Source organism: Melanerpes formicivorus, unplaced genomic scaffold, assembly GCF_026170545.1.
Source record: "Melanerpes formicivorus ecotype bairdi unplaced genomic scaffold, bMelFor1.0.p_v2 SCAF_22, whole genome shotgun sequence".
Lineage (NCBI taxonomy): Eukaryota > Metazoa > Chordata > Aves > Piciformes > Picidae > Melanerpes > Melanerpes formicivorus.
Window position 1 is genome coordinate 3,453,645 of NW_027142374.1, and position 19,081 is coordinate 3,472,725.

Consider the following 19,081-nt stretch of genomic DNA (forward strand, 5'->3'; position numbering starts at 1 on the left):
GAGTATTTCAAATATTTTATTTTAGAAAAATCCCAGTTAAAAACCCAATGGCTGTGCCTTGCCCTGGGAAGGAGGCACAGCCCATGCCCCAGGACACAGCTGGCTTTTTGGCATTGTTCTCCAGATGGGCAGCTCAGAAGCCATGCTCCTGCCAAGAGGGCCAATGTGGTGGTGGGCTCCAGCTGGGGAGGGTTCACAGCTTTGAGCAGCCTCTCTCTTAAAAAAGCATTGAAAACCAGTCGTGAGAATAAACTGTGTGATGTTAAAAAAGGAAAGAGAAAGGAGCAAGGAAGGCTCTGCCAGCCCTGGAAGGCTGCGGCTGGAGGGTTCACATTCCTGCCTGGGAAGGGCCACAGTGCTCATGGTGCACAGCAGCTTTTAAAGAGAAAAAGAACAACCAACCAACAATAATGTCCTCCAAATCTCCCCTGCAGCTCACACAAGCACGCCATCTTTCACGCAGGAAATGCTCTTGTGGAAACCTGAGCCTTTCTTCTCTGCTAAACAACATGTTTCAGATTCCCTGCAAATAAAAGGAAGCAAAAAATGGTATTTCCACTGATACTTCAACCTGACAGAATGGCCTAGCCAGGGGCAACTTTTGCTAAGAAGCCCACAGTTCTGAGCTGATGTGCTACCAACACCAAGAATCCCATGTAAAGCAGGAGACAGGTGATGTTGTACATGATGGGCAGTCAAGTGAATGGGGTTGGTCTTTCCAGGCAGTGAGAAAGACTTTAATGAGCTTTCCTGAAGTCCTTTCTATAAGGACTTGTAAGCCTGAAGTACTGCTGGCTTGGACAACTCACCTTTGATACAGTTAAGGATTTCTTGAATTCTCTGTGGCTCATTGCGGTCTGGTCTGCAACTGGGTGTGATCTCCAGCACATAATCAGGACCATACTCTGTGAAGAACTGCAGGAAAGGGAAGGAGAAAGTCAACAGAGAGGTCTCTGGCTGGCTGAGCTGGAGGGAGGGCTGCCCATGGGTCCCTGTCTGTAAAAAGGCAAAAACATATTCTTCATCTGAGCTGCTTCTGCAGTGCCTGTGCCCACCTGAAGTTTGCCACCACTAGCAACTCAAGGGTTTGGGAAGCAGGGCTCAATGGTGCACCCAACATCTGTCCCCGTGCTTTCTTTGGGAAAGCTGTTGGCACTCATTTTACACACACTTACCTGAAAACCTCATTTTTCAAAGGAAGAAAATCTTGGCATAAAACCAAGCACTGAACAGTCAGAGCTGCCCCCAGGACCAGTTTAAACATGTGAAGACCATAATAATACTGAATGCTCTCACAAAGGGAGGCTTACATGCTACCAGTGGGACAAATCCTGAGACAGCAAGATACTTCTTGGGCACACATCACAGAAAACTTGGCAATACCCAGAGAAACTCTGTGCTTGCACTGCTGCTGACATTTGCTCCTCAGAATCTGATGTTGATTACTGCAGCACAGAGGAGAGGAAATAAGCAGACTGACAGCTTCCTGGACAATACTGCTCACTTAACGTGGCAAAGGAGGCACCATCCTCCAGACTGCACATTCCCATGCTGTTTAAGGCCATCACAACAAACCAAGCCAAGTCCCGTGTCCAGGCCAAGGGAGAAAGAGAAACACTTGCAGTGGACACCACAACAACTGTTTCTTGCCATACAAGGGGCAAAAAAATAAACCTTTGAGAGGCATGGTTTGGGAAGAAAGCTCTTGTGGGCTGGAAAGGGGAAATGGCTGTTTGCTACAGAGGACTCCACTTCCCAGTTCTCTGCAGCTCTGTGGAATAGCTGTTACAGGCCAGACACTCAGCTCATCACCAGCTGAGTAGCCTGCAGATGCTGGCACCTGCCTCAGCACTTAGGCAAAAGACAACAGAAGGGCTTCACCTACAATCAGGCTTTGTGGCAGTTTCCCCAGCTCCCCTTCTAAAGATAAGTTGTCCCATTTCCTGCCACAAGCCCCTCAAAAGGCCTGACCTGGCCTCCTGTCTGCCCATGTTTGGGAGCAGTGGCAACAGCTGGTGAAGTGGGGAGTGGGGCAGAAGTTGTTTAGCAGGTACAAAGTGCTTTTTATTCCCTCAGCAAGGCCTCTTCTCCTGCTTCTAACAGTCCCAGGGTCCCTGGAAGAAGGGGCAGGGGGTTTTATATGCCTGCCATAAAAATTCTCCTATGGGTGTCCCAAGTGGCAACAGCAGCACTTGGTGACTGCAGCAGCCCACATTTCCCTTCCCTCCAGTTCCTCCCTCTTCAAGTGCTACATCACAGCTCCAAGAAGCAGGCTGGGCTGTTACCTGGGAACTTGTTTCTCTAGGGTGAATCCTGAGCAGCTCATCTTATCTCCAAAAACAAAATCACCAGCACCATTTTGCTGCAAGGGTAACCCAAACAGGCTGGCCAGCAACAGCACCACAACTCAGCCAGCTGAGCTCTGCAGGCCAAGTGCTAGTCAGCTCTGGAAGGGATACAAATTCCTTTGAGAAGGAGCAGCCAGACTACATAGGACCCTACTGTGCCCAGTGACATCCTGCAATCAACTCATTCCCACGCTGTTCTTCTCTTTCAGGGCACTCAGTGCAGGAATCAATAACACAGCAAAAAAAACAAACATCCAGAGCAAAACTGAGCAGTAAAAACCTTCAGCACTTAACTCCTACAAAGGAACCCTTTCTTTTCACTTCCCATATATACAAAGGATTCAGTCCCATTTAAAAACTATTTCTGCACTATTTAAGCACAGCTTCTCTCCAAAAGTTATCTTGCATGTGTAATCACCAGTTTCTAATATGCCAAATTTCCAGTTTCAATCCACACAAGGCCTCACTTCCTCATTCAAACTGTTCCATGAGATCCTCAGAGAGGCAAAACTGTAATTGTGCTCTGCAGGCTTGGACTGCTCTGCACGTGCAGGTTTGTTTCCATAGGGTCAGTAACACCGACCTATGGCTTGAGATCTATTATGAACCTAAAGTTATGCCACCCAAATTCAGCCTGGATTGTGCCCCTCCAACCAGCTGTCCAGCCTGGCTTAAGACTTTAAAACCACCAGCACTGGAACTGTGATAACTGAGACACCTCATACATGATCACCATCAGCTCCTGGCCTCACGGCCCACTGCCAGGCTGTTGATCAGAAAAGGCTCAGAGTAGCACCCAGCACTTTCTATAAGTAATGAAAGCAGGAGGACTGAAATGTAAAGCCTTGGAAAAGGCCTGGCTCTTTCCTGCCAAAAGTACAGGAAGGTTCTAAAGAGCTGTTTGAGCAAAGAGGTGATTCCCCAACCTCTCCCCTCCATAGTTATCTGCTACAGGAGTGTCTCAACAAAACAGGATTGAGCAGTGAGGGTGAGTTCAGATCAGGTAGAACAGCTCAGTTCTGGCTCAAGGAGAAGGGAGAGTTTGTCAAAGCTTTACCTCATGATCAGGGATCTCAGAGGACAGAGTTCTCCCAAGGATGACCCCAGTCAAGTATGTCCAGCAGCGAGCTGTGTTGGCAAGATTGTAGCCTCCTGGCTCCAGCAAGAATTGTTGATTTGATTTTGGAGGGGGAAGAGTGGGGAAAGGGAAGAGAGAGAGAGAGAGATTTTAGTGGAAGGACAAATTGCAGGGGCAACACACACAGTTTACATGAATTCAGTTTATCTCACCCACTCAAGCTGTGTCCAAAACCATCATTTGATACCTACTGGCTATTGGGTGCCAGGTCCAAATGACATTGTATGCAAGGACAGACCTCCCAAACTGAACCACACAGCACAGACCAGGCTCCTTCAGCCCCCAGCATGAGCCCCCAGACCCACACACTGGGCTCTCTTCTGGCAACAAGGAGAGGTGTTCAAAGGCAATAGGGAGAGAAGTGCAAGGGCAGTAGTGGAGCCAGGGGAATTCTACTTTTTAATGCCAGCCTTTGACCCACAAAGTGTAATACACAGGCCCAGACATTCACTGGTGAGCTCTTCAGCACTCATTAGTACAACTTGTGAGTACTGCACAAGTAAATGAAGTTTCACAGTCACCATGGTAATGGTCACCTCTGTGGTAATGGCAAATGAGCCCAAAAGAAGAATCCTTAGCTGAAAACAATCCTGCAAAAGACTCAGAATGGGTTTTTTTTTCCAGCAAAGTTGACTAAAATAATGAGAGGAAAAAAATCACTTTGAAAAGAGGAGACGACCACATTTTCCAGTTTTGGTTTGGGACTTTCTTTTGTTGCAAGTCTTAACTCCTCTCTCAATCTTCACTTCACATGCCTATGTAATCTGCAGTGGTGGGACACCCCTTTGGTATTTTCATCAATGACAAATAGTTGTCCCTCATTTTTTGAGAGCTTTGGGGTTGTTTTTTTGCCTCAAAGGTGCATCCCCAGCATAATGGAAGACATACCACAGCCAAGACCGAGCACCTGTACCATGCAGGTAGCCAAAGTCCTTTTCCAGAGGAGACAAGGAGCCTTTAGCTCAAGATCTAAAGGTCTGTGTGAAAACAATACTGCATCACAAAGTGCCCTTCTGAGGCTCCCCAGCAGTCACCCTGCTAAACTCCAGTCAGTGCCCAGCCCAAGGACACACACTCAACGATGAGTGACAGGAGGACAAACCTCTTCCCTTGTGAACAGCAGGATGTGCCTGCACTCACCTCCTCCCAGGATGAGAGTTGCTAGCTGCCACTGCAGGACATACTTGAGGCATCTGCCCACTCCCTCAGGTGTCATGTTGAAAGAACACATGGGATCTCCAGCCATGGTGTCAGCCCCCAGCTGCAGCACAACTGCCTCGGGGTTGAAAGCACTGTACACCTCTTTCAGCACCCTGTGGGGAGGAGAAATGGTTACCACAAGCACAGCTCAGAGGGGTGCTGAATGCATGGCCCTGGTTCCTCAGATCTACCAATGCCTCTCGAGCTGTCTGCATTCTCTGCTCCCAGCCCCCTCACAACAGTTAGGCTCCCTCTCCTCCCAGTTAGTTAGTTAGTTACTCTCCTGCAGTAAGTTTAGCTCTCAAATCACTCATCAGAAGGCTGATGGAAGGCAAAAACATCACTGAGAACACAGAAGAGAGGGATGTAGTCCTGATTAGCTTAGAAGCATCAAACCAAATGTTTACATTGGCTGCCCTGAGCAGAAGGGCTGCAAGCCAAATCCAGGGGCTTTGCTCTCCTGTAAAAGTCACAGTGAAGCACAGGGTCTGGTGAAACAACAAGCCTAAACTCTGACTCCTCTCATCCAGGACAGGACAAACAGAGGAAGGCTTAGACCAACTTCTTGCCCTCCTCTTTCCTGCATGGTTCTTGAGGAAGAAACACAATTGCTCCAGCTCCAGCAGATGCCAGGGTACAGCAGGGCCAGTGTTGTGGATACAGTTTATTAGAAGAGTTTTCCTTTGTAGAAGGCCATTAGGCATGTCAAACATTTGGCTGTGCACCACTTTTAGTATTATGATCACCACAAAGGGAATAATGCTGTTCAGCCTTTCTCTCTTCCAGCACAGCCAGAAGATGCTTGGAAAATACTTATTGCTCAGTCCCAAATATATCTCCCACAGATGGTCAGAGTTCTGAGCATTTATTTGAAGAAAAATCACCTAGGCCTAAATTCACAGCTAAAAAGTACTCATCCCTCTCAAGGTCTTTCAAACACACAAGGCTGACCCATGGCAAAGAGACTCCAGTCACCCACAAATGCCTCTCAATATTCAGTTTGCCTAAGGATTCAGCAACACCTCTGAGACCTATCGAAATCCACGTTCATTGTGCTCAAAAACTGTGACAAGGGAAGGGACAAGGCTGAAGGAAGGACTGCAATTAAAGAAAGTAAAAAATTAAAAAGAGAGGTTCTCCTCCCTTTCTAGTCTGCCCTGGTGAGGCCACATCTGGAATATTGTGTCCAGTTCTGGGCCACTCAGTTCAAGAAGGACCTCAGGGAACTGCTCGAAATAGTCCAGCGCAGAGCCACAAAAATTATGAAGGGAGTAGAACATCCTCCTTATGAGGAGAGCCTGAGGGAGCTGAGGCCTCTTTAGCTTGGAGGAGACTGAGAGGTGATCTCATTAATGTTTATAAATATGTAAAGGGTGAGTGCCCAGAGGATGGAGCCAGGCTCTGCTGGGTGATGCCCAATGACAGCACAAGGGGCAATGGGTATAAGCCGAGGCATGGGAAGTTCCATGGAAACAGGAGGAAAATTCTTCCTCACAGTGAGGGTGACAGAACACTGGAGCAGGCTACCCAGGGGGGTTGTGGAGTCTCCTTCTCTGGAGATATTCAAAACCCACCTGGATGTGTTCCTGTGTAATCTGGTATAGGTGACCCTGCTCTGACAGGGGGGGTTAGACTGGATGATCTTTTGAGGTCCCTTCCAGCCCCTCTGATGCTGTGAAATGAAATCTGTGCAGTTTCTGCTCTCTAAACCCAAGTAAGCTGCATCAGAGCAAGGGGGCTTACGTTTCACAGATCTGGTAATACTTCTCATCTTGAATGCCATCCTGAATAGGTACATTCACGCTGTAGTAACGACCTTTCCCCAGGCCAACATCTGTCACATCACCAGTGCCTGCAAAACAGAAACATCTCGTGGTTGATGACACGGGAAAGGGGATCAGCAGCAAGAGAAACGTGTGGGATGCCTCAGATGAAAGTAGAGGCAGGACCTTCAGGATGCTTATGGGGAAGTCCATTTGCCACCTCCAGCAAAGGAGAGGTTGGATGCACCTGGTTCTCACCCTCTGCCCAGTTCTGTCACGCAGCCTTTAAGGGCTGCAGGTGGCTGCCCAGCAGTGTCTCTGTGCAGACCCTATTCACAACCAGAATGGGGAAAATACCAAACCTAGTTTCTCCCTCTTTCCTTCTCCTGGGTCAACAGGAGAGGCAATGAGACACTTCTGCTGGACAGAGGGGATGAGTGTTGCCTTTGCTGGGACCTCATCAGTGCTATGTGAACCAAATTAGCAAAAGCCTCATTGAGTTCAACTTGCCTGGGAAAAATCCTGGTGAAAACTTGTGCAGAGAAACAGTCATGACTTTTGAGGTGAAACTAAAGGCATCTTCAACTCCTATGAGAAAATGGAAGAGAAAAAAAACATTTCATGCATCTTTTCTATAAACAAGAGTCTAAACAGAACAATGAGCCATGCAGTAAGCAGGGCAGGGACAAAATGAGCAAAGTAGAAAACCAGATCTGCCTCAATAAATCCATCCTTCATCAACAGAGACACAAATTCAACAGCACCAAAGGTCACAACTGAAATTGTTTTGGTGGGTGCTGTGCTAATCTGTGCTGAATGGATCTCAGTACCTCAGGTCAGTGTCCACACTAGCAGCACTCACTTGCACCGCTTGGCCTGCAAGGCTCGGGGAGGGAGTTGAGCAGAGATGCCTTGGCTAGAGCTTGGCTCTGATTAAAAGCAGAGCTACCGAGCTCTCTTGCTTTCTCTCAGGGCTGCAGCAGTTCAAAATGCCTTTTTCTTAAAGACATACTAAAATAGTAGCGGGGGGGGACAAGAAGTAACAGGAAATTTAACAGAAACCAAATGTGGGAGGGAAACAGAGCAAAATGAATCACATCATAAAATTTAGGAGAGCAGGAAATGTTAAATGGTGTTGAAATAAGGTACCTGAAGGAGAGAGCAATTTCAGCAAGGCCAGCTCTGGCTTTAGCTTTGTAACATCAAGCCTTCTTTTAAAAGCATCATCTACTACTGACTGCTTCCCTCTTGCAGAGGTGGCATTAAACAACTAAACACTGTCAACAGCTGTTCTGCTGGGAGACAGGGGACGTGGGAGAAGTCCTTGCTAGAAAGCCACTAGCAGAGGGAATTACTGGAATGGGAATATGTTATTTGTTGTTTTAGGTACAAGACCACTCCTCAGACCCTGAAGAGAGGTCTGATCAGCAGCACAGGGCAAATCCATAGAATAAGACAAGGCGGAAATGGATGGAGAGAATCTGACTGTACTGAAAGGAGCCAAAGCCATGACTATTGCAGCAAGCAAAGCCTTGCTGCCCCAACAGGCCTTGATTTCTCCCATTCTTCAAGCTGAGTTGGTGCTGCTGTGCTGGGCCTTACCATCCCCGTGATGCAAATCCAAATCTATGTAAAGGACGCGGTCAAACTTCTGGCGCAGTCGCAGGATCCCCAGCACAGCATCGTTCAGGTAACAGAAGCCAGAAGCTTCATCTCTGTGAAAACAATGTCCATGAGGTTGAACATCACCAATGCAATTGCCACTCACCTTGGTATTGTTACTCCTACTTTGCAAGTCTCCTTTCACCTCACAGGGACATAGAGGACAATGGAGAGCAGCAACCAAGGGATGGGTCAGGGACAGCTAGCCTGGCTAAGAAGCACAGACAGCATGTCTGCTTGTGCCAGTTCAACCCCAGCCTTGAAGGCATCTGGCAAAGCATAAGCTGGCCCTGTTGCCTCTTCCTGACCATGGGGGGCTTCACAGGTTACCTCTGCCCATTTCACTGTTGCACAAATGAAGTATTAGCTTCCTGCACTTCTAAAGAAGTTCAACACCACTTGACTCAAATGCACTCCACTGTACCTCCTCTCCCTCTGCAGCAAGAGGACAGGCCCCTGAACAGCCCTACTTGGCCACATTCCTGTGAGTACTGAACAGACAGGCAGACTCCATCCATGCTGTCTGGGTCACAGGTCCCAGGAAGATCCTGGCAGTGAAAAAGGTCCAAGCCAGTGGCAATACTCTGCTGCTCTGTTCCAGACTCTTGGGGTATGAAGGCTAAGCCTCTTCCCATAGCAACACTCTCCCTTTCTGCCCAGAAAAACAGGATCACATGCAGTCCCTCACAATACAGCTCCTGAGCTTGGCCAGAAGAGAGCCCCAGCAGCTAAACAGAGGACTGATGTTGTGTGGAAAGATTTCTCTCTGACATATATCAAGGGACAGCTTCCATATTCTTGACATCAAAGGAAGAATAAAGTTTCTTAACCCCTGCTCCAGACTTGCTTCAAGGTCAAGTCCATGTCACCACTTGGTGCTAGCTCCTAGATCAGTCCTGGATACCTGATTTAAACCAAAACTCTATACTTTGCAGTAAGAGTGCCCAAACCCCTCTTCCCCAACAACCTTTGCCTAAGTAACAGTAATTAAATATTAACAGTAATTTAATATTGAAGTCTCAATATGCTAATGAGGAAAACCAAGTACATGCTAAACAGAAGCTTGAGGAGGGTAGATTTAGACTGGATATTAGGGAGATACTGGAACAGGGTGCTCAGGGAGATCATGGATGTCCCCTTCCTAGAGGTGTTCAAGGCCAGGTTGGATGAGGCCTTGAGCAACCTGAGTAAGTGGGAGGTGTCCCGGCCCATGGCAGGGGAGTTGGAACTGAATGATCTTTAAAGGTCTCTTCCAACCCACACCATTCTATGAATCTGTGAATAAATGACTGTGTTACTCAATCTTCCTCCCAAACCATGCTAAACATTCCCTAGAAGGTAGGGACAGCCTGGGCTGGGGTATAAAACCAGTGAGAGGAATGTTTCAGGGTGTACTGCCTCTGGCACCAGGGAGCATGTGTGCTGCTGGCACTGGTACCAGAGTCAGTGAGGTGGGGCGCAGCGTGGGCCAGCACAAGCACCAGCTGTAGCAGCAGCTGGATTGGGGGTGAAAGCAGAAACAAGGCCAGTGGCCATGTGCTCCTCTTTCTCCATCCCAGACAGGGACACCTTTCTGGGTGAGAACTGTGCTTGCAAGCCATGGCTGAACAGTCAGAGACACCGCACAGGTTTCCTCCTTCAAGAGTGTTGACAGATACACTGGATTTGCTAATTGGAACAGAACAGAACAGAACAGAATAGACCAGGCCAGGTTGGAAGAGACCTTCAAGATCATCGTGTCCAACCTATCATCCAACACCACCTAATCAACTAACCCATGCAACCAAACACCCTGTCAAGTCTCCTCCTGAACACCTCCAGTGATGGTGACTCCACCACCTCCCTGGGCAGCACATTCCAATGGGCAATCACTCTCTCTGTGTAAAACTTCCTCCTGACCTCCAGCCTGAACTTCCCCTGGCGCAGCCTGAGACTGTGTCCTCTTGTTCTGGCACTGGCTGCCTGGGAGAAGAGACCAACCTCTGCCTGTCTACAACCCCCCTTCAGGTAGCTGTAGAGAGCAATAAGGTCACCCCTGAGTCTCCTCTTCTCCAGGCTAAGCAGCCCCAGCTCCCTCAGCCTCTCCTCACAAGGCTTGTGTTCCAAGCCCCTCACCAAGTTTGTTGCCCTTTCTGAGATCACCTTGCAGTCAGTGCATTTATCACTGGCAAACCCCAATCTGTTATATCTGTCACTTCAAAAAGAATTAAACCATTTGATTGCTTTGCCTTCTGAGCTGTGTCAGAGCAAGTCCCTACTGAGGCACTGAAAAGTGAAGGCAAAAGTTAATTTTGCCAAATAGTTCCAGCAAGAGTGCTGGACTCTGAGACAGGTGGGACACTGGGATCCCTGATCTGGATGTGACAGCCATCTCTCCTGCAAAGAGCAAGAGGGCTTAGTTCAGACAAGCTAAACTCTCTACTGTCCCAGCAAGCCATAGCTGAACCCATGATCAGCAAAGTGCTGATCAGGAAAAGGGTCCTGATGAGACACTGCCATTGCTGGCATTTGCATAGCACTGTTACACCTCCAGAGTTTCCCTGCCAGGTTAGAAAAGTCCCTGGAGCAAGGAGAAAAGTCATGTACAAATTGTTAGGGTTAGACACACGGTTCTTGCTAATTACTGGGGCTCCCCATGGAAGCAGAATGGCACTGCAGATCAGCTAGCTGGAGACAAGGATGGCTGCCCTCATCTGCATTTGCAGACAGGCCTCATGTTTTGGGAGATGGGGGACACAAAATAAAACATACACCCATGGAGAACAGTGAAGGCATGGAAAGAAATTATTTTACCACTACAGAATCAAAGGAGGCAGGGATGAAATTTTTACTTCCTCTCTAGCTGCTCTTGGAAGATCATTACAGACATCATAGCTCAGAGCAAACAGCCACCACTGAGCACAGGGAAACACAGGGGTCAGTCCTGCCCTGTTTAAAATCTCTTATTAAGATATCAAAAAAAGCCACACAAACCAGTTTGGACACCATGTTAACACATTCCCATTCTCCTGGGTTGAGAGTGACACCAATTGATTGCTTCTCCATGGACTTTGCAAAATCAGTTCTCACCTGAACTCCCAGAGATAACCAAGTATCAGTGGAAGCTGGGATGCCTCTGAAAATATCTGCCCCAAACCTGCACTGCAGTCCATGACAGCACCAGGACTGGACAGTAACCAGCCTGCTCACCATGCCACTGCCATACACTCTGCTTCTTTCCTATCTGCCTCCTGCTTTCCCTCACCCCTCTCACTCCTCGCTGTCCCTCCCAGCCGAATCGCTGCACACTGAGGGTTGGCAGGGAAGCTGGGAGTTAGGAGGTGGGGTTGAGACACCAGGTGAGAAAACACAAGGGAAGAGATTGTTTTCTTACTTCTTTGCATGATGCCACCCTCCAGGCCAGTTTATTGCTACCTTGCACATGCCGTCCAGCAGGCACTGGGCTGCAGTGATGGTCGCTCCTCCCACGGCTGCCGCGTACTCAAAGATCCCTTCGGTAGCCGGACAGTCGTAACCTGTGAGCAAGAATCCACGTGTCAGACACAACAGGCCTCTTCCTCTGGGGTGAAGCACATTCTCTTTGTGTTGAGCTCTCTGTCTTTAGCCACTGCTCTAACATTTTGTTCCAGACACAATGAAAAAGCCACGGCACAAACCCCTCCCAACAGGTATCAGATTCAGACTCGCACAGCAGATTTAGTGGGTGCAAAGACAAAAGAAACTGTGCTGGGTTTGCATGGAAATGTTTTGGTAGGGAAGGAGGGCTGCAGGGGTGTCTTCTGTGAGGAGACACCAGGAGTTGCACCCATGCTCGACAGAGATGGCTTCATGATAGATTGACTGCTGGCTAAGGCCCCATCAGCAATGCTGGTGGTGCTTCTGTGATACTACACCAAAGAACAAGTGAAAAATGCTGCACAACAGCTAGGAGGGAGGAGTGGGAATATGGGAGAGGAACAACTATGCAGGCACCATGGTCAGTGAAGGAGGGGAAGGGATGCTCCAAGTATCATAGCAGAGATTCCTCTGCAGCCTGCACAGCCCATGGAGATCCACAGTGGAGCAGACATGCAGTTACAGCCCATGGAGGATGCCACACCAGAGAATAAACAGTTTTCACTGCACTGCTCAGGCTGTATTAAGTCCAGGCAGGCAAGAGTCCTTCAGTCAAGATATAAGCTAAATCATTAGGCAAACAGCAGCTGCCCTGGTCCCTGGCTGTAGCTTCAGGCCTGTTCACCCAAGTCCTCCACCACAGCAGGCTTGCAGCAGCCAGTCTCAGCTCTCTTCCAGGGGCAGCAAGTGGGGTCTTTGTCCTGCCTGAGATCTCCAAAGCAGCAGCAGTGGCACTGGCTCTCAGTATGCAAGACAAGGAGCAGCTGACAGTTCCCTGTCACCTTAAACCTGTCCTATTACCTTAAGCTCACCTTGCAAAGACCAGGCCTGAGGCCTCCCTGCATTTCAAAAGAGCAATACTAAGCAGGGCTTCAGGTTTTTTCTTTCTTTCCTCTATTTTTCAGAGAACCCTGAGTTTCTCACTAGGCAGCTAGTTTCTCAGGGCTTGCTCTTTTGGAATATACTGTTTCTGTCACCAGACAGATTGCTTTTGTCATGAGTTGTTTCCAAATTGTGTTCTTCCCTTCCTAAACAACATAGAGAGTTCAAGTATACAAACTAAACACAGATAAGAGAGTTTATGGTACAAATTAATTATCAGGAACTAAAGGCAGTGAGAGAGTGTCCTTGGTGCCATAAAAGGTGATCTGAGGAAGGGGTTTGGGAGACCCCAGACCACAAATATTTTGCTGAATCCTGCTCCATGAATAGGTAGTAGGTAGAAGGAATAATTGTACTAGGACAGTGTGACTAAAGGCTCATGTGTAAATAGATGAAAGAACTTTTCACCAGGGCTCAAGGGCTGTAGAGCAATCCCCCATGAAGCCCAGCACTGAACAGGGAAATGCTGTTGCTTATGCACAGCGGTGTCTAAGATTTTGACTGCAGCATCACCCCTGCTGGCAACAGTGGAAACATCAGCCTGACAGGTGACCACCGGCTCACAGGGTTCAGCAACACCCCCCCAAAGAGAGTTTCCCTTCACAAACAGCCCAGCAGCCCACCTGAGCTCACCTCTGTCTAACCTCAGCTCCAGCAAAAAGCATGCTGGACCTAATATTAAGTCATCCCTCACTGAAGACGCACATCCTTACCCAGTCCATACTCCACAGACTCCGGATGATCATCATCTCCCTCCTCACTGACCTTCTGCAGGTGCTGCAAGTAAGCATCTGTGTGGAAGCTTGCCATCTCCTCCATGGAGGCCACTTTTGGCTTGATTATCCTAGACAGAGAGGAAGAAGAGAGTACATCAGGACAAGAGGCTCCAGGATTCCAGCACTAACCTCCTCTGACTAGGAGCCTTCTTTTGGCAGTAAGTGATGAAAAAACAAAACAACTCCCTCCTCTTCCCAGTGGATTGTTGCTTTGAGTGAGAAGGCCACTCAGCTTAGCTGGAGTAGGCCTTCTCCCCTGCTGTGCTCACCCCAACACTTGCAAGTGCTGCCTGCATTAACCTTTCCACTTTGTTTCAAGTTTTTTTTCCCCCTTTTCTGCATTGTTCACCCTGTTTGAGCAATCCTCAGCAGATCCAATGTTCTGATTACAAAGAGAACAAACAACAAGAGTGAAAACATCCACTGCCCAGTGCTATGGAAGGACACCAGTCCGCTGGGTCAAGAGTTTAGCAGTGCCTTTATATGCTCTTAACTTCACCTGCACTCAAAGCAGACACCGTCTCTGTCCTCAGCAACTCATCCATCACCCTTCCCAGCTTTGGGCACTTTGGACAATCCTCCTAAATAAATCTTGTAACATTGTGAAGCCCTCTCCAAACCACAGACTCTGGGGCTGCATGCAGGCAATGCATCACAGCTCCATTGTTACTGGAAGGATGCAAGAAGCTTCCAGCTTACCCATGGGATTTTTCAAAGATTTTATGAGATGTTACACAACAGAGGCTGAACTAAGTCTTTTTCACCCCTTCACATCTCCCAGTGTCAAGAGACTAACGAGGTAGGAGAGCTCTCACTCTTTCACCTCAGACTTCATCATCTCTCCTGAACAGTACCAAGACCTCATAAAAAGTCTCCCAAATCAATCATAACAGACCAAAACAACATGGTCCTTCTCAGCATCAGCACTGGCCAGTGGACACAGAGCAGTGCCAGCAACTTCTGCTCAGAGCCACATGCACAGAGAACGACAGTGGGCTGTAAGGGGAAAGCACAACGAAATTTGTACTCCACTGGACCAGGAAGAGTGGCCACAAATTACACCTTCCACAATTACCACAGTGCTGTCCATTTAGCAAAACAGATTTCCCTTAGATCCTACAAGATCATGCTGCCAGCAAGGGCAGTAAACTCAAACCTTAGCAAAGGAAACAGCCTCTTCACAGAAAAGGGGAGCACTTACTTCATCTGGTCAAGCAAGGAATATGCTTCAATCAGTGAATGTACCATACTGGCCTGAAAAAAAAGAGAGTAAGACCATGAGGGCAGCTCCAACGTAGGATTCAGACAGACAGCAGCTAGGGGCTAAGTAACTCGCAGAGGTGTGACTGTGAACTCTCCCAGCAGCACAGCTGAACTGGCACCAGCCTGAGCTGGGTCCCGGGGCAGGGTCTCCCCCGCAGAGGGTACGCAGTAGGGGAGGAGATGTGGGGGGGTGTCCCCTCCCGGTGTGTCAGCGAAAGGCACCGCAGCACACAGCAGCTGGAGGCCGGGGCACCCGGGCAGCGTCCCTTGCGCGTTCCCGCCCTGCCAGAGGCAGCCTGAAGGCACGGTCCGGCTCTTCCTCTCTCCTCACACGCCTGACTAGGGCCGGGACGCCCCCGCACTGCTTCCCCCAAGCTCCTCTCGCCCTTCCTCTGTCCCCGACAGCGCCTACCTCCCCAAAGCCCCCGGACTGCCGGCAGCCTCCCGGAACACCCCCGACTTCGGGCCTCACCGCTGCGCCCCCAACATCCCCGCGCCGGGGTCCCGCCGGGCCCGGACCCGCCCCCTCCCCCCCTCCCCCCTCCCGGCCCGCAGCCCCGGGCGCGGCGCTGACCCGCTTGGGCACTTTGCAGAGGGAGTCGCAGAGGGCCATGTACTCCGGGCTGTACACGTACACCGGCGGCGCCGCCGCCATCAGCGCCGCACGCCCGGGGCACGCCGGGAGCAGCCGCTCCGGCCCGGGGCACGCCGGGAGCCGTAGTCTCCCCCTCCCCGAGGGGGCCCACAGCACTTGGGCGCTCGGGCTCGGACCCGCGGCGCCGGGGACCTTCCCTCCCGGGGATTCTCCCTCCCCCGCCGAGCACAGCCAGCGAGAACAGGTCGCACAGGCGTGTTAGAGATGTTTTATTGAGACTCGCTCCCCCCAGCACGGCGTGGAGCTTTTTCTTTACAAACTAACAACTATCATTTAAAAATGCCCGAGGCTGGCATGTACCCGCCAGACGGCTGCGACCCAAAAGGCGCCCAGTACTTTCCACCACGGCTCCCCATGCTCAGTCAGGGCCCCACCAATTCCCAAATCCAGGACACAGTCTCAAGCTGCACCAGGGGAAGTTTAGGCTTGATGTGAGGAAGTTCTTCCCAGAGAGAGTTGTTAGCCATTGGGATGTGCTGCCCAGGGAGGTGGTGGAGTCACCATCCCTGGAGGTGTTCAAGAGGGGACTGGACGTGGCACTTGGTGCCATGGTTTAGTAGTCATGAGGTCTTAGGTGACAGGTTGGACTTGATGGTCTCTGAGGTCTTTTCCAACCTTACTGACTCTATGATTCTCTGAAATGCAGCTTCCCTCTCGCTTGGGACAGAGAAGTCGAGCTGGGGCTGGCTGTTAAAGCCTTCTCTTCCTGGAGCCAGGTTGGAACTATCCCTGTGTAGCTATTACACAACAGCTGGTACTCCAAGCAGCAGCCCTGACAACCCTTAACTATTGTCAAGCCCAACCTGAAAGCCAAGCAGTGCTGGAGATAAGAGACACAGGCAAACATCAGTGCTGAAGGGAGATGCCCCGGCGTGAGCTGAGCTGCAGCCTTGAAAATGGGGTTGGAAAGCAAGAGCAGCAGGTGGCAGCACTGCCCCTAGAGCAGGCAGAGCGGGAGCAGCAATGTAAGTGGAACGTTGCCTGCACCCGGCCAGCTCAAGAGGCAAGTTCAGGTTGTGGTCATCACCCTATCAGAAGGAGCTTAGCTATAGTCTCCACCCACCAGAAAGCCAGGTCCTCTGTACTCATCAGAATGGATGCGGCAATTCAGAGCGAGCTCCCATGAACAAAATGCAGCCACCCAAGTCTCAGGCTGCAGGATGTGCCACAGCCTTTTGCCACAAACAGCCGACAGTAGTGTTCAGAGCAGAAGACAATCTGCTCAGCCTACTGGCACAGCCACAGGAAGAAGTGGAAAGGTACAGGAGTGGCAGGGAGTCAGAAAGACCCAGACAGGTGGAGCCAAGCTCTTCCATCTCTAAGACAGAAACAGCCACGAGAAAAAAAGGCAAGTCCAGTGGCAAATGGCATCCCTCAGGGGTCTATATTATGACCAGTACTATTTAATATCTTCATCAATGACAAAGTGGGACCAGGTACCCTCAGCAAGTTTGCAGATGACACCAAGCTGAGTGACACACCTGAGGGATGCGATGCCATCCAGAGGGACCTGGATATCCTTGAGAAATGGGCCTGCATGAACCTCATGAGGTTCAACAAGGCCAAGTGCAAGGTCCTGCACCTGGGTCAGGGCAACCCCCAGTACCAATCCAGACTGGGGGACAAAGGGATTGAGAGCAGCCCTGTGAAGAAGGAATTGGAGGTACTGGTGGATGAAAAGCTGGACGCTAGCCAGCAATGCGCAATTGCAGCCCACAAAGCCAACTGTATCCTGGGCTGTATCACCAGCCATGTGGGAAGCAGGTAAAAGGAGATTCTGCCCCTCTGCTCCAGTCTGGTGATACTGCTCTGGAGTAGTGCATCCAACTCTGTGGAGTCCTTGGCACAAAAATAGTTCAAGAGCTAGACCCCTCTGCTAGAAAGAAAGGCTGAGTGACTTGGGGTTCAGACTGGAGAAGCAAAGGTTCTGGAAAACTTTAGTTTGGCTCTTCAGTACTTAATGTGGCTTATAAAGAAGATAGGGACACATTTTTTAGTAGGGCCTGTTGTGACAGAACAAGGGATGATGGTTTAAACTAAAAAGGGGAGATTTAGACTAGACAAAAGGAAGAAATGTTTGACATTGAGACACTGACCCAGGTTGCCCAGAGGAGTAGAAGCCTCATCCCTAGAACCATTCCAGGTCCAGTTGTTTGGGGCTCTGAGCAGCCTGCTCTAGTTGCAATGTCCCTGCTATCAGCAGGGAGGTTGGACTAGATGACTTTTCAAAGTCCCTTCCAACCCAAACCATCCCATGATTCTATAAGCTCACCCCCTCAACCACTTTGTGGTGTAAGTACCTGATCTCCATCAATCCAGCCACACTATCTTACATGGGGTCTGACTTGTAGCATGGAACAGAGCTGAGGCTCACTCTACAGGCACCACCTCTCTCCTGTGGGAGCTGGAGCAGAAGCCAGAGCTGAGCATTAAGAGCACACTGGTGATGACACAGCTAATGCCAAGCCAAGCAGCCAGCTCAGAGCTGCTTCACAGGGCATGTATGAACTGGGCAGATGGCATGGAGGGGCTGCTGCTGGCACCCCCCCAGCCAGGCAGCAGCATTGCCCTCACAGCTTGGTGGTAACAGGCACCACCCTGGGACGTTGCTGGCTCAAATAGCCTCCCAACCTTACCACACAGGACTCCTGAGGGAGGCACAATGGGCTGCCTACTTCTAATATGTGGCTAGTTTGGACTGTTTTAATTTTAGGTGTGCTAGGAGGGAAGCTCAGGCAGCATTCCCTATTCTTCTAACAATTTTTTTCCATCAGGAACAGGAAGAGCAAGAGCTCCAGCATACACTAATATAAACCCTGCACATTTGTAATAAAAAGCAGAAGAGAACAGGTTCAAACTTCAGATCTGCTGGAGGCAGGGAGAGCTGAGCTAGCCAGGGAGCACTGCCCTGCTGAGCACACGTACCTGCTGAGGGGGGCTCTTTCCACCTCCCTCAAACACAGGCCCCTGTAGGGGTGATGGCCCAGGAGGAGCCACACAGGCAGGCATTTTTAACACAAGCCCAGTCTTTCCCTGCCAGCCCTTACTTCACAGGCCACACAGACCCAAAGTCAGCTTAGCACACGTGCCTCCTGCAGAACTCCTCAGGAGAGCCACTCACCCACCAAGAGGCCAGGAGTGGGCGAGGTTGGGGGGGGCGTGGCCACACAGGCTGCTTGCAAACTAGCCTAATGCCCATCTTTCAAAAGCCATATGAAAAGAACCCACCCATGGCATCTGCACAGCCTGGGGAGACGAGCTGCGAGAGCTACTGCATGGGGCAGCTGTCGGCGGGCAGGAAGTCGTACACGTACATGGCCACCGACTTGGACAGGTAGGTCAGGGTGCCGAAGCGGCCGCTGGGCGCGCTGTCGTACAGCAGGCAGCAGATCCCCGTGGCGGGATCCCTCTCCAGCATGTGGTCATCAGCACCCAGGGCTTTCTGGATTTCAGAGAAGGAATAAAAAAGGCAGCATTAGGACTAAGGGCAGCTTCCATGCCAAGCATCTTCTGTTGGGCTTGCAGTGTGACACGCCGATGGTGAGCAGCAGGAGAAGGACACTACATGTTTGCCGTGCCCCACGAACACAATGCAGACAGCAGAATCACAGAAACATTCAGGTTGGAAAAGACCCTCAGGATCACCAAGTCCAACCCATAATCCTACTCTGCAAAGTTCACCCCTAAACCATATCCCCAAGCAAGACATCCAAATAGCCTTTAAACACATCCAAGTAGTAACTCAATCACCTCCCTGGGCAGCACATTCCAATGCCTGA

The 19,081-nt window shown here is 50.1% G+C and overlaps 2 protein-coding genes across 6 annotated transcripts in view; both read right to left on the reverse strand.

Moving 5' to 3' along the window:
• On the reverse strand, nt 1–18,566 carry HDAC8 (histone deacetylase 8). 2 transcript variants are annotated; one of them, XM_068151847.1, is made up of 11 exons: nt 18,531–18,566; nt 14,586–14,638; nt 13,322–13,452; nt 11,485–11,626; nt 8,052–8,164; nt 6,960–7,037; nt 6,430–6,538; nt 4,627–4,799; nt 3,406–3,500; nt 810–915; nt 1–523 (listed from the first exon to the last, which is right to left on the reverse strand). In XM_068151847.1, the coding sequence occupies exons 1-11, from the start codon at nt 18,537–18,539 to the stop codon at nt 501–503; spliced, it is 1,032 nt and encodes a 343-aa protein (XP_068007948.1). In that variant the 5' UTR covers nt 18,540–18,566; the 3' UTR covers nt 1–500. The 2 variants fall into 2 exon arrangements, with proteins under 2 accessions (XP_068007948.1, XP_068007947.1); XM_068151846.1 differs by lacking the exon at nt 18,531–18,566 and adding an exon at nt 15,222–15,305.
• Nucleotides 14,604–19,081, reverse strand: part of PHKA1 (phosphorylase kinase regulatory subunit alpha 1) — a 22,964-nt gene continuing 18,486 nt past the window's right edge. For 3 of the 4 annotated variants that reach the window (XM_068151844.1, XM_068151843.1, XM_068151841.1), the window contains one exon: nt 15,500–18,744. In XM_068151844.1, the coding sequence (XP_068007945.1) occupies nt 18,571–18,744 (174 nt within the window). In that variant the 3' untranslated portion in view covers nt 15,500–18,570. Of the gene's footprint in view, nt 14,639–15,499; nt 18,745–19,081 lie in introns of those variants that run through there. The other variant, XM_068151842.1, reaches the window with a different exon arrangement.

Excerpts from the sequence above, each read along its gene's own strand:
- HDAC8 (XM_068151846.1), bottom strand. The coding sequence starts at position 15,302 with ATGGCGGCGGCGCCGCCGGTGTACGTGTACAGCCCGGAGTACATGGCC. Across the intron at positions 14,639-15,221 it reads TCTGCAAAGTGCCCAAGCGG|GCCAGTATGGTACATTCACT; the intron begins GTCAGCGCCGCG and ends CTTTTTTTTCAG. Across the intron at positions 3,501-4,626 it reads AACTCTCATCCTGGGAGGAG|GAGGCTACAATCTTGCCAAC; the intron begins GTGAGTGCAGGC and ends TGCTGGAGCCAG.